At 36.6% G+C, this 14,974-nt stretch overlaps 1 protein-coding gene and 2 pseudogenes across 2 annotated transcripts in view; all 3 read right to left on the reverse strand.

Annotated features, from left to right (window-relative positions):
* The window catches only part of KCNMB2 (potassium calcium-activated channel subfamily M regulatory beta subunit 2), a 215,129-nt gene that overhangs the window by 10,993 nt on the left and 189,162 nt on the right, over positions 1-14,974 (reverse strand). For both annotated transcript variants that reach the window (XM_039855413.1, XM_039855412.1), the window contains exons 3-4: positions 4,312-4,482; positions 1,517-1,712 (exon numbers count right to left, since the gene is read on the reverse strand). In XM_039855413.1, coding sequence (XP_039711347.1) covers positions 1,517-1,712; positions 4,312-4,482 — 367 coding nt within the window. The remainder of the gene's footprint in view (positions 1-1,516; positions 1,713-4,311; positions 4,483-14,974) is intronic.
* Positions 1,914-2,032, reverse strand: LOC120597381 (uncharacterized; annotated as a pseudogene).
* On the reverse strand, positions 10,256-10,374 carry LOC120597302 (uncharacterized; annotated as a pseudogene).

The raw sequence follows: 14,974 nt of genomic DNA on the forward strand, positions 1-14,974 counted from the left end.
AATAAATGAAAAAAAAAAATGACCTGGTATCTTGCTGACAACAGACAAAATACAGGCCCTAAATTTTTAACTGAGACTTTCTATAGTAGGTCCAATTCTTGTTTATAGTCCTGTTAATGCATTCATAATGTTGTAGTGATAAAATATTAAAACAAGTAAATGGAAATACGTCCCACTTTTTGATGCTTATTTGACTTTGGCCAACTTCCAATTACATGAAGATTTGAGAGTTTTAAAGGCACTTGTCATTACAGGTCAGCAAAATATCTGACTTGAGGGAAGATATTGAAAAACACATGCTTTGTGGGACAGCTGAGCTTTATATATTTGCAGTACAGGGTGAGGACTGGCATTGTTTGTGGCTACCACAAATGAAAGGAAATCAGAAAATGACATTCTTCAAAATTTTCATTATGTGAGTTCTCAGAGAAATTTGCAATAATTCTTTTAAGTTATTGCAATCAAAATGCAAGATGGGTTTCCTTACTTTGTGTCACTATATCACAAAGTAAAGCCTATTTCCTAGTATCAAACTTCGAAGCTCCTGCATTTTTCAATACATATCACCTATGTCATTTAAATGCAGATAATTGTAATGAAAAGAAAAGTTTTTATAAGTAAGGCTAGAGTGCCTGAGGGTTGTGTCTGGGTAATGAGGGCCAGTTATCCTATTGGAGTGGCATTAGATTGTTTTGGTATATGAGAGTAATTTAGCCATCTAAATTGCTATCATAAATCCAAAACTAATTATATTTAACTTAAAATCGATAATGGCAGGTTGCTTCTGCTGACGCTTTACTTGTCATCCCAGACCTTATAAATGCAAATTTTTTGCACAGCTTTAATACAGTACACATTTGTTGAGCACCCACCATGGGCTGAAGGATCCAACTTCTGTGGTCATAATGTACATAAAGAAAGACACAGAAGCACACAAACCGTGATCATGAGTTAAAGGTCTCCCCTATGTTAGGCACCATGCTCTGCTTGTCACTTCACATCCTCTGCCCTAATCCTCAGAATGACCTTGCAAGAAGGCCATCGTTACCATCTTTTTAGAATAAAGGAAGCTGAGGCTCAGAGAGGTTAAGTTACAGTCCTAAGACCACAGAACTAAATAACAATGACCCTGGAAAACCAAAATATAGTTTTACCTCCATGGATCCCAGGAATATAACAAATACCTGTTTTTTGGCTTTTACAACTCTGACTAAGCTGCACATTTTTTTGAAAGACTCAGTATGTTTGTATATAAATAAGGATATGATGTTTACCCTTCTAAATGGAATTAAAGGATAAATCTGTACTACCACAAAATGAGGGAATGATTTGTCCATGACTTATACAGAAAATAAATGTTTCCCAGGCCAGAGTCGAATTTGTGAATTCTGTTTATAGATGAGGCAGGGCCTACTTCTTGGTGGCATTTTCCTTTGAAATGTTGGCACAGGGAAACTTCAGAGAGAATGACCTGGGTGTGGGAGCTCTGTGGAGTGACCAAGATGCAAGTTCCTACCTTCTGATTGATTTTCATTGTCTCTTCAGTGTGGTAGAGAAGGAGCTTTTCACCGGAAGAAGTCAGGTTAACGTACACCTGGAGGCAGGGGTACTGAGAGAGTTTCCAGCAGTCTGGACCACAGCTGAAGGAGCAATTAAATGTTTCCGTAATGGATGCATTCAGCAAGGTGCATTGAGACTCTTCAGTCCATACGCTACAGAGAGACGGGGAGAGTAAACACAGGTCCAAATAGATAACAGCAAGGATGGCATAATCAGAGGGAATCATTTGACAGCTCCTTAGCTTGAAGAATCTTTTTCTTTATTTTTATTTTTTTAGGCAAGGCAACCGTTAGTTGACCTCACAGATTGCAAGAACCTTGTCAGCTTACAATCCCTTAGTTTTTAATTTTTTATGCTTACAGCACCTGATCTTCCTAGGTGGTCTCCCATCCAAGAACTAACTAGGCCCAACCCTGCTTAGCTTCCGAGATCAGACGGGAGCGGGCTTGTTCAGGGTTGCATCACCGTAGACCTGAAGGATCTTTCTCAAATCTGTAATACAACCTGTTTGTTTAAGTTTATGCTTTTGAATAGAGCACCTACAGGCAAACTACAATATAAACAATGACAAACTTTCTTGGCACCAGAGAACTTTTCAGTGACTTCCAATTGGTTATGGTATAATATTTTCCAATGCTTGATTTAAGTTATTATTTTTCCTATCTCAAATGCACTGAAAAGCATAAAGCATCTTTTTATGTCACAACACATACTATATTATTACCTTGTAAGCAGCTTCCTGCCACACACCAGTCTTCACCTCTGCAGTGTCTGCCCAGTTTGTACATGGAGAAGGTATAGAGTGAAGGGGGTAGGGAAAATGGCAAAGGGATGGAGGAGGCTTGAGGGTCCAACTTGACAGATAGAAGGACAGGGATATATTTCTTTACGGTCTTTCTAAAAGGGAGAAAAGATAGCTCTCCCTTTGATTATTCCAAGAGCAATCAAGTGTTGCATCCCTTATCACTCTAATTGGTGCTTAATATACATTGTCTTCTGTCCTCTCAACAACCCTATTAGTTGGGTATTAATTCTTTTTAAAGGTGAATGAACTGAGTGAGGGTCATAGAAATCAAGTAACATAAAAGGTCACACAACTAAAAAGTGATAGACATTGTGATTCACCCAATCTTGGACTTCTCTAAGGCCCACGCTGTGCTGCCTCCCATGAACGCAGTGGAAAAGAAGACATTCTATACAGATAAATGGGTTTATGTCAGTGCCCTGGGAACTCTCAATCAGAAAGATTAAAGAGTAAAAAAATCTCCAGCTGCCCATTGGCCAGCTTTCCATTCTAAGATATTTTTGATTTTATAATCAAGGGCAATGTTTATGATTAGGAAGTAACATACCAGCAATCCATGTTTTGCTTCTGAATATAAGCTGATTACCATAGTGAACAGAAAACAGCATGTTTTCTTTGCAGATTAACACCCCTTCCTTTCGCTGGACGTGCGCTGACAGGGTACCTCTTTTCATGTCTAGTTTATGCCAGAGGCAGCATACTAGCCCTGGCTCCCTTTGGTGTGATAAATTGTATTTTCCTGGGACATGGGTGATCAGATTTTGCTTATCTAAGGAGGAAAAAAGTCTTGGATGGTTCTAAGCAGATGTGATAACCGGAAAGTGGTTTTGGAATTAATGAACACTTGAGGCCTGAGACATCAGCGCTTTCATTGAGAAGGAGTACAGCTGAAGGCATCTGAGAAACAGCAGAGCAACCGCGAATTGGAAAGACGATGCCTTAATTTTAGCAAATTACTGTATTTCAGTTACACTTTGCTATTAAAACAAAAGTATTAATTTATGTGGAGAACTGAATGCCACAAAATGATTTGATTTTTTTAAAATTGAAACCTCAAGTTTTCATTTGAAAGGCTCTTATTTCTTTAAGCTGAACCACTGCGAGACTTTCCACGTTAGTTATAACAGTGCTAAACTCCCCTTGCTCAAGTGTCCAATTTATGGGAAGAGTTAGCTAGAGATGCTATGGCTCACTCAGGGGGGTAATACACTTGCTAGCTCAGTATTTAATTGCTTCCTTATCTATATTGTAAACCGAGGGCAAATATTAAAATGAATAAGGTTCAAAATCTATCATTTTTTTCTAGTTGGTACATAGCAGTGTTTCAGCCTTGATGGCATATTAGAATCACCTGGGGAACTTTAAAACCTATTGGTGTCTGGTTCCCATTCCAGACCAATTAAATCTGACCTCTGGGATGATGATGGTAGAGCCGGGGCACCAGTCTTTTTTAAAGTTTCTCAGGAAGTTTAAATGTGCCCTTGAGAACCACTGATGTGTAAGGTGATAGAGAGATGAGGGTGGGAGAGGTAGAAAAGGAATGAGGATGGAGAACGAACAGAAGTGTGAGAACGGGGACTCAGGAATTAGTGGGATGTGGGTTTGAATCTTGGCTTTGCCACATGCTAGAGCTGTATGACGCTGGGCAAATTATTTTTATCTTCAACCTCAGTTTTGCCATTTTTATAATGAGTATATTCATACTTACTTTATAGAATAGTTTTGAGAATTAAACAAGTAATGTATGCAAAGTTCCTGGCACACAGTAGGCAGTTTATACATAAGGTTATTTTTTATCATCATTATTAGATAACGTTATTGAAAAATAGTATATACCAGGCATTGCTCAAAATTAGGAATGAAAGTGAGGAAGAGGACCTAAAGTTGACAAGCTACGGGAGAAGGAGGAGACAAAAGACAGTGTCCCACCCACCCGATGGCATTACCTCTGCATATATGAACGCAGGAGGGTGATTCCCAGCAGAAAGTACATCATGATGGAACACACCATCATGGCCAGTCCCAGGAGAATGGCTCGGTCTTCTCCTGCTTTCAGCGCTGTGACAGTTTTCCTTTTGTCCAGGAGGTCATGGTCTCTGATTTTTTGATAAATATTTCTGAGGTTGAAAATAATAGAGACTTACATGAGGTTCGCAGTTAATCAGTACACCCCTAAAGAGTAAAGAGTGCGAAAGTCTCTGCCCATGCCTGCCTAGGGCAAGGAGGCCTGGAGGAGCCCCCTACAAACCTGCCTGAATGCAGTTAGATCCCAGCATGTGCCCATTCCTCCCAACTCATACACACCCCCAAACCCTAAGCAGAAACAAGTAGCCAAAACCCTCCTCTTCTCTCATGGAACAACTGTATTATTTGATCATTTGCTGACAAAATGAGGACAGTTTGATAAAAAATAATCTCAAGAGCATACTCAAAACCACAATGTAAATCATCCTGTGTTTTTGAAATGTAAATTATTATAATTTATAAAAGAAATTCTTTCTTCAAAAAGAAAAAAGAAACCAATTCTTCTTTTTTTACTTGGGGTCCATGTCTAACTGTAAATACTTTTTCCTTTGCTCTAAGTCTAAAGAAAGAAAACAATCCTCTCAACCCTTAAAAGAATGCTGTGGATTTGTTGCTTTGTCATTTAACCACCAGCTGATCATCACTGATATTTCTATATTCTCTGAATACATAATGGAATTCAAATAAATGGCAACATACGTTGACAATCTGTCAGCGTAATACCTGACTTTCCTTCGGTAGTGATGGACAAAAGTTATTTTGGTTAACATTTTTCTCAAGCTTAGGGCTACTTGGGGCTCTGTTGGCTTGAGATTTATAAGCAGTGTGAAGATGCGGTGACCCAGCTTCTTTTCTTATATGTGTAAACACTTGAGTGGGTGTAGAAAAATATTAGTTAGATCAAGTCGAGACTCTAACTTCGAATAGTTATTATTATTATTATTATTATTATTATTATTATTCTGTATTTTTTAGCAGCAACATTGGGTATGAAAGACCATGAGATTAGCATCAAACTGTCTCCTGAGTTCAGAACTTGATATTACTACTATCTGTGTGATCAATAACAAGTTCCTCAGCCTTTCTGATTCCCAGGTTCCTGCAAAGTAGAAATAATGTTTCCACTGCATTGTGATGGTTAAATGAGATGCATGCATACGTTATCCAGCAGACGGACTGCATGAGGTATTTAATAAATGTTCCCACTGAAAAATGAGGTGGAGAGCTACAGCCCCATGACACGAGCATCAGAACATCCTAAAACTACTGTTCTTCAAAAATTTTTAAAGGACAGAATGGCAAGAAAATGCATAATGTAAAAAGCTCGTAGGTAGAGGATTGGATTTGAACCAAGATCTGGAGGAAAAGGCAGAAGAGAAATAAGAAATTGCTGGGAGCACTGGATGCTCGGAGAGATATCTCAGAAGTATGGTAAAGAAGGCGATGCTCAGGGATTCCCCTGAGGCAGCTGGGGAATTCCTTCAGTTTCTATTTTGAGAAGGGAGCTCTGGATTGCAGGGATGCAGGAGGGGGTGGATAGTTGTTGGTCTCTAGGACCTGGGAACAGAGAGGAGGACAAATGGAAAAGGAAACTTATGTCATTTTTTTTAGCCTCAGGCAAAAAGCCAAGATACAGAAGAATAACTTCAGATTTTCCTTTAACATTTTTATCACTAGTCTTTCTTGCTGCTTGGAAAAGAAATCAGAGTAGAATCCAGTATGGAACTTTGCAGGAGGGAAGAGATGTCTGTTATTTGTGCAATTGCGTGCATATTCAGGGCTTTTATTTAGCTTTGTGCTCCAGGATGGCCTTATTGGTGTTTATGGCTGGCATTCATCCTGATTGGCTGGTATTTTGGGCTGCTTGTTAAATATTTTGATTCCCCATAGAGGTATGAGAGTGTGTATGTACTTAGTGTATTTCCAAAAGGTATAATATTTATTAACATGGCTATTAGATGTAAAATTAACCAATTAGCTTACTGTTATTATTATTTTAAAGTCTTCTTCATGAGGTAGTTCATACAAATCTTATTCTTTCCTTGAGGAGTTGGTCCATTGTGGATAGGATCAGAGAGACTTTCATTTCTCATTTTTTCATGGCTGTGTCCTTCCTGGCTCCCTTTCATTCTCATTCACTTGGAGTGCTCATTATGGTCATTGCCAGAAGCACAGAGAGCCCCTATCATTCGTTATTCTCCAGTTCCCGAGCCCACTGCCCCTGGACTAGTTGGCCACCTCCCACCTTCAAAGTTTCCTTATTCTTTGCTGAGATTTTCTTTGGAAAACGTAAGATTTATATCGAACCTCTTTAAACTTGACCCTTTATGAACTAAAATAAAAAAAGAAAGATCAGTGTCCATCAGCAGCTAAAGCCCTTGAGCAGGCAGACTCTGAAACAGGAAGAGACAGGCTGAGTCTGAGTGGCTTCAAAGACCTGCTGTGAAATAATAATCTGATGTTACTCTGCTATTATTTATCAAAATGTATTTAATTCTGATGGCTGCCATTGGGATCTGCATTTTTTGCAGATGGAAGCCAGCAAAGAGGGAGCAATATAGTCTCACAGTCCAGAGTATTAGGCTGTCACACCACATCACTTATGTCAGTCTATGCCCATAAAAGAAATGCAGTGTAATCAGTCAGTAATGTCACTGGAACAAGAAGCATATAAAAATGAGTCAAATGAGTAATATAAATAATCACGGTTCAAAAAATGATTAACAAATGTTCTTCATATGCTCTGGAATGTCTAGAGAAGAGGGAGAATTATTGATTTCCGCAGAGGCAAAACACATCTGTGCAATTAAGATCTAACTCAGCAAAACAAAAATGGGTGAATGGAGTGGAATTCATAAAATTATTAACTTATTAATGAATTAATGGATAAATTAAGGGATGAATGAATCATTTGGGAAAACAAAGATTTCAGTGTAAGTCTACAAACTTATTTTGGGTGCTGGTAACCTCTAGTTACTGGGGATATGGCCCCTAACAATCAGAAGAGAGACATGAAAGAAAAAACACATTAATATAGGGTAGTAAATTCAGTGATGGAGCTATTCATAGAGTGAGTACAGAAGAGGAGGAATAATCTCCCTAGCCTGAGGGAGCAGGACACGACAAGGACTGACTGAAGTTATGGAAAGCTTTCTGAAGGAGTTACGCCTGAAACAAAATCTTCAATGTTGAATCAAAGTTAACCAAATGAGACAGGCAGTTAAGAGTATTTCAGACGACAGGAGACACATGAACAAAGGGATGAAGATTTGCAACTGCATGATGACTGTTGAAACTACAAGCATATTTCTATGACTGGGATGAGTGTAAGATGAGGAAATGGGGCAGATGAGTCTGGAAAGGCAGTAGGTCATGAAGGTTTTGTAAGTCCTGCTAAAGAGCTTGGCCTTTATCCTGTAGTTAATGTGAAACTGTCAGAGGGTGACATGATCAGAATTGAGTTTCAAAGTGATCACTCTGGCTGCAGTGTGGAGATTAGATTAGAAATGGAACAAGACAAAAAAGGAAGAAGAATTAGGAGCTTGTTACTGTAGTGTTGGCAAAGAATGATGAGGACAGGATCTAGGATTGAAGTAGGATAGCTGGAGAGGAAAGGATATATGGAGAAATATCTAGAAGATAAAATTTCAGGATTTGGTGATTGATTGCATATAGGGGATGATGAAGAAGTAAGAAAAGGGATGTACTTTAGATTTATGGCCAAGTACTTGGCTTGAATGACTGAGAAATGGTAGAAAGTGTTAAAGCAGGAAATTTCATTCCCTATCCTTCCGGTTCCAAAGAGGGTACTTTCATGGCCCTGGCTATGAAGGAAGAGGCAGATTGTGTATTTATAGATCTCCTCCCTCACAAACACAGTGTCCTGAGACTATAGAGGAGTGACTAATTTGATTGGTGAGATGGGCCAGAGTCTGACAGTCAGGGGCCAGGTCGATCTTTTGGGTGAGTTTGAAGGTCACATTGCTTATGTGTAGCACAATTTTTTTTTCCATCTTTTTGTACTTGCCTTTGTTCAAGCCTGGTGTACCTTGGCCTTCCTATATCCTGATGGTAAGCTCCAGTTGGGGAATGGAGTGTTCACATCTTGAGACTAAGTGGATTAGTGAGGTGGTCCCTCCCATCCCAAGTTGTCTTCAGTGCTAGGGGGAAGGCATATGATGCTATATTTTGGGCCTCAGGCCTAAATATCATCCTTCATATTTGAAAGCCTTGTACTTTGGAGGTTACTGTGCCACTACTAACAGGGCTGATATTTTATTTTCCTTGGTTCTTTGTGTCTATTCTCTGTGAATCTACTTAAAAGAAGGTCGAGATGGGGGAGAAATAAGGAAATGAAGGCCAGTATAGTTCACTAAAGTAGAGCTCTCAGGAAGAAGAATGAGTCTGGGCATGATTACAAATTCACTTTTGAGTATGGAGGATTTCCAGCAACAGGTATAGAGCAGGAAATTGGATTTGTAAATTTGAAGCAGATCTTGCTTTGGTTTGTGCTGGCAAGGCAGTATGTTTAAACTCTGATAGGGTAGTCTTGGCTTTATAGTTCCTGGTGAATCATGAATCAATGTGGTGGTACAAGTTAATACGTTATACATATTAACAATAACAAATGGTAGACACGTACAGTCTTTTCTACACATACAAGGATGATTCTGCCAAAATTCTTTTGGAGCATGTGCGTTATTGATAAATCTACAAGTCAAATACAAGTGTAACAAAACATTTCACATAAAAATGATTTTTAATTGTTCAATAAAGCTTCATTTTTACCCAAAGCAATAATCAACACAATACAATTTTATTTTAAGCTCCATAGTTGCATAGTTTCTTAAACTTTGATATTAGACTTATAGTTCATAAGCAAATTGTTTATGAGACTATGTATATATGAACATGGATATAAAGAGTAACATGTACAAGAAAGCTTTTTCTCTTTGTCCTTCATCTGTTAAAATTCAGATTCCCTTTGTATTTAGCCTGCAAGGAGAAAAGTATTCATGTTAAGCCAGGGTAAAGGACCTTATTCATTCATTTGTTTATTCGTTTGTCAACATTTTTTAAGTCTTCATAAGATGAAACACATTGTGTTAAGTTCTGGGGCTACAAAGTGAATAAGAGGTGTCCTGAGGGAATGGGGTGAGATACTAAGCTTAACAATGCATTGTAAATGAGACTGATGAGAGAGGAGTATAAGAAAGCAGGTCAATAAGCTGGGTCTCGATTTGCCAAAGGATCAGTTACTGAATGGCTAATGTACCAAAATGAGCCAATTCACAAATTTATTGAAGGATCACTTTGCTAAATGAATAATTCGCCCACTTTAGCACATTTACACATTTAACAAAGGCTAATTTTAAGGAGTATTGTTTTAAGTATAGTAAATGAATATGAATACATTTTTCTTATAAGTATTTTAAGACTATATTATTTTAAAAATACATTTAATTATATAGAATATTCTTTTTTATGAATATATTCTTTTTAGCAGTATTTTAAGATCTATTTGATTTTTTTAAAAAGCTGTTTCCCAGGGAGTTTTGTCTCCTTATATTCTTACAAATGTATTCATAGATATATCTTTCTTAAATATGTGTGACTATATTCTTATAATAGAAATAATACAAATTTAGCATTTCATATGGGAACCTTTCAGTTTATATTGATTTTTTTCGAATTCTTTTTAGTCATTTGCTGTTTTGCTAACATTTTAGCATCATTGAGGTTATTGTAGAAATTTTCACATTATGACTACTTTGATGATTTGTCAGCTTTATCAATTAACCAAAATTTCTTTCTTTTAACCATTCATAAGATCATGGTAATTGATTTTTAAAAATAATTTATTTATGCCTACAGCACCTGGTCTTCCTAGGTGGTCTCTCATCCAAGTACTAACCAGGCCTGACCTTGCTTAGCTTCCAAGATCAGACGGGATTGGGCTTGTTCAGGGTGGCACGGCTGAAGACCATGGACCGTGGCTCCACTGGGGCACGAACCCAGGATCTTCTGTGTGTAAAGCAGACGTGCTAACCATTACACTAGGGAATCATGTCCACGTAATTGATTTTAAATAGGAATTTTTAACAGCTTTGAAGATTTTGAAGTTTTATTTTGAAGATTTAGTCAGTTTTTATTTTGTCCTCATTTTATGAAATGCTTAATTTGTCTCTACTCTGGTCCTGTTACTGTAACAGAAAACATCTGTGTAAAAATCGTGAGACTTTTTGCTGGGGGAAGGTTGAGGAGAATCAGCATAATGAACAGTCTAACCTGCTGATTGTAGAGGCGGGGAATCTCAGGGGCAGAGAGGAGAGGAAACTATAGAACAGAGAGAAGTAGGGCTTGGGAATGGCAGGAAGGGGACAGGAAGAAGGGAAGACTAGAGGTAGATGGTGTTTGGGACCAAGGGAGGGAAAGACAGAGGGACAGAGAGATAGAAGAATGATGTTTGTGGAGACTGAGAGACAGAGAGAGAGAGAGTCTGGACTCACATCTGGGCCCCCTGTGACCTCTTTGGTCCCTGATAGCCCATAGAACTATGTAGGGTTACAGTGATCATATAGTCTTTGGTACATAGCTAAATTTGATAAATTCATCAAAACGATTGACTGGCAAATGGATATTTTTCGAATGCTGGTTATCACTGCATTGAGCTTTCCTTGAAGGATTAGTGGTAGATAAATTGACCTAGAGCTATGGTCATTCAGAGGGCTGCCAGTTGGAGGTCATAACTTGGTTTTAGTGTGGATGGTTCAGGGTCTTGTGACAGACTGGATTGAGTCTCTGATGAGCAAGCAATTGAGAAGAGGAAGAGTATCCAGGCAGAACGTGAGAGAATTGGAGTAGTAGAGTATATTTGGATTTCAGGATCTGATGGGCGGATGGAAGGCAGTGAGCTGGTTAGATAGGTAAGGGCCAGAGATAAAGAATCTTACATGTCTTCTAAAGTTAGAGGAGCCATTAAAAGAATTTATGCAAGGAAGTGATGTGATCGACTTGTACTTTAGAAAGATCACTAATGTTAGTGTGGTTGATTGTTTAGAATGGTTTACATTTGGAAGCAAAGAAACTGATTCTGAAACTTTCCCAGCATTTCAGGTGTTAGACAGCTTGAAAAAAACAAAAAACCAAAAAACAAAACAAAACAGTGACAGAGGAGATGAAGATTTAGATTTGGGCATCATTTGTTTCCAAAGTAACAATTAATACTGTGGGTTCTAATGAGACCGTCAAGGTAGTCAGAGAAACAAAAGATAGCTAGGATACTAGAGAGAGCATAGAGAGAGCAGGAAGACAGGTCTGCAATGGGTCCTAAAGCTATAGAGAGGTAAGGGGGCACCTACAGGGTGTAGAAAAGAGAAATAAGATGTAAATAGAAGTGAAGAATTATGTGTATCTGAAATTGGCAGAGTGCTTCAGAACTTATACATAATACTTAACATAGTGAATATCTATATGTATGCCTCTCTGGCCCAGTGAATACTGAGCTGTACTACATTCATCTTTGTGAGCCCAGTCTCTTGCATTTATTAGGCTCACAAAATATGTTCCTTTAATGTGGGCTAGAAATGACTACAATTTGGTTAGGTCGTGAGGTGGCCAGCACAGGAAGGCTGAATGGTCAATTAAAACCAAAGAAATCACAGAACCACGGCTGGAACAGGCTCCTGGTTTCTCTCTTTCTATCAGTGCCCGTTGGACTCTATTTACCTCCAACAAATTTAGTATTCTTTCTAGAAAAACATCAAGCTTTTCAGGTACTAAGATCTCTAGTTTCCAGACTTCAAGGAAAAGTGTCTTCTATTAGAGTCCATGAGGGTGGATCCGTGGGGCAATGAATTGCTAAATGCAAGCTGAGCTGAAATGAGCAGATTTGCTACGTATTTCTGCCCCAGGAACATTCAGTCTGTTATCCCATATGTCAGAGCTTGGAGTGGCATTGTTTAAAACAGTCATTGGTTTGCCTTATGTCCACCAAAGCTATCCACATTTTTGAGATGTGCTTCTCAGGTGCATATCCTCATCTGTTAGTTTCAGATTTCATGGTTTTTCCTTGAGCTGGTGGGGATGTATTTATATGGTCCCATTTGATTAGTTTAATTGTTATTCTGTTTTCAATCTTTTAAAGTATACATTCCATTGGGGGGAATGTGCTTTTTGAGTTTGGAAACAAATGATAGCCACACTTAATATTTTCATTAACATGAGGCATTTTGTACATGAATCTGTTATTAGTTGTCAACTTATTAATCTGCAGGACTTCCCAGGAAGTCCTGTAATATTATTTTATGAATAAGAGACTATGGATGAGAAAAAATTGTGAAAACAGAAGTAGGATTTAATTCTTTTCAGTCTTGCCTTTAACTTATTAAATCATACGATTTCCCAATGATATCTTAGTTTCTAATTCTTATTTATTTTTACCCGATGTATTTGCATATTAAATTTCATAAAAGTCTTTGGTGAAAAATACAGAAGAAAACAGAAAATTTTGTGAATTATTCAGATGAGTTAGGTTATTCTTATAACCTAAAGAGCCTTTGAGAAATATTATCTTTATATTGACTGTATTATTTGAATTATTCAGATGAGTTAGGTTATTCTTATAACCTAAAGAGCCTTCGATCGAGAAATATTATCTTTATATCGACTGTATTATTTGGCTCTAGTGCAATAATGGTAGAAATAAATAACAAAAAATAACTAGAGTGACTCTACATATGGAAATAAAAATGTAGTTCCAAAAAAACCCATGAGATAGAATAAATTAGGATGAATTTAGAACTTAACGATAAAACAAATGTTATAGAGCAACTAGTGGCATGCAACTAAAGCAATACATCAATATAAATATACAATCTTAAATGTTTTTATTAGATAAAAAGAAAGCCTGAAAATGAATGCACTAGGCATCTAACTTAGGGAGTTATAAAAAGATTAATAGGAGATATTAAAAAAAGTATAATAAAAAAATAAGAAACAAGAGAAGAAATAAATGAAGTACAAGCTAAATTTTATTAAGAAGCAATGACTTCGAAGGTTAATTTTTTGAAAAGACTAATGAAATAGATGAACCTCTGACAAGACTGATCGAGAAAAAATAGAGAAGGCCGGAATAAATATCAGGAATTAAAAAACCATAAGTGCAGATACAGAATGGATTGTAAAGATAATAGAAGATATTAAAAACAATTTTATAGCAAGACATTAAAAAACTTTGATATATAATTTGTTGAAATATGTAGTAAATTCTTATAAACATAGAACTTATTGAAACTGATTCAGAGATAACTAGAAAATCTAAGTAGTTTTAAATCATTAAATAAAATTGAATCGTAAATTAAAAATATCCTCGCAATAGAAATACCAGACTCTGATATTTATAGATGAATTCTACTTATATTATACAAATCATTCCAGAGTATAGAAAAATGGAATGCTACCCAACCTATTTATGAGGTTAGCAAATTTAGATACCAAAACCAAATCAGACAACACAGAAAGGAAAACTACAGATCAATTTTACTCATAAACATAAATGCAAAATTTTAAAAACGAATTAGCTCACTGAATCTAGCAATATCTAAAAGTGAAAACACATCATGATAAAGTTGAGGCTATCCCAGGAATATAATGTTGGTCATCATTTGATTATCTATTAATGTAATATGTTACATAAACATATTAGGGGGCTATCATCATATGACATTGTAATATATGTAGAAAAACAAATCTGATAAAATTTAACATCCATTCATGATCAGAATTCTTACCAGATTAGAAATAGAAACATTCTTAATGTGATGAATGATACAGAGGAAATACTTGTAGTAAACGTTATCCTTAAAGGTGAAATGCTTAAAGAATCCACTTTATGAATAGGAACAAAGCAAAGATGTTCACTCTTACCTGTTTATTTATGATTTACTAGCTAGTGTAATAAGGCAAGAAAAGCAAACGAATTGTATATTTACTGATAAAGAAGAAACAGAAATGTATTATTTACCAATGATATCATTATGGAGAAAATACAAAAGATCTATAGATAAATTATTAGAATCAATAAGAAAATTGAGCATAGTTGAAACAAAAGTTGATATGCCATTTGCTTTTCTATATATCTACAAAAGTGGAAAATGTAATTTAAACATTAAAGAAAGTGCTTAGAAATAAATCTAATGACCTAGGTATGAGTTCTCTTTGGAGAAATTATAAAATTTATTGAGAGATGTTAGGGAAGACTTAAATCAATGTAGAGATGAATCATATTTATTCAAAGAAAGACTGGATGCTGTGATGCCAGTTTATCACAATTAATAGATTTTATAAAGTTATGATAAAAAATTTAAGAGTTTTTTGAAAACTGTGTAGGTATGATTTGACAAGTTGATTCTAAAATTTATATGGAAGTGCAAGTGTCTAAGGATACAAATATACTCCTAATTACAAAAGAACAAGGTGGGCAATTTGTCCTATCAGATATCAAGATGTATTATAATGCTAAAGTGTGTAAGCTCAAGTGTGGTATTTGTCTGAGGTAGACAAAATTGACCAGTGAAACATAAT

This window comes from Pteropus medius, unplaced genomic scaffold (assembly GCF_902729225.1).
Source record: "Pteropus medius unplaced genomic scaffold, Ma_sr-lr_union100, whole genome shotgun sequence".
Classification (NCBI taxonomy): domain Eukaryota; kingdom Metazoa; phylum Chordata; class Mammalia; order Chiroptera; family Pteropodidae; genus Pteropus; species Pteropus medius.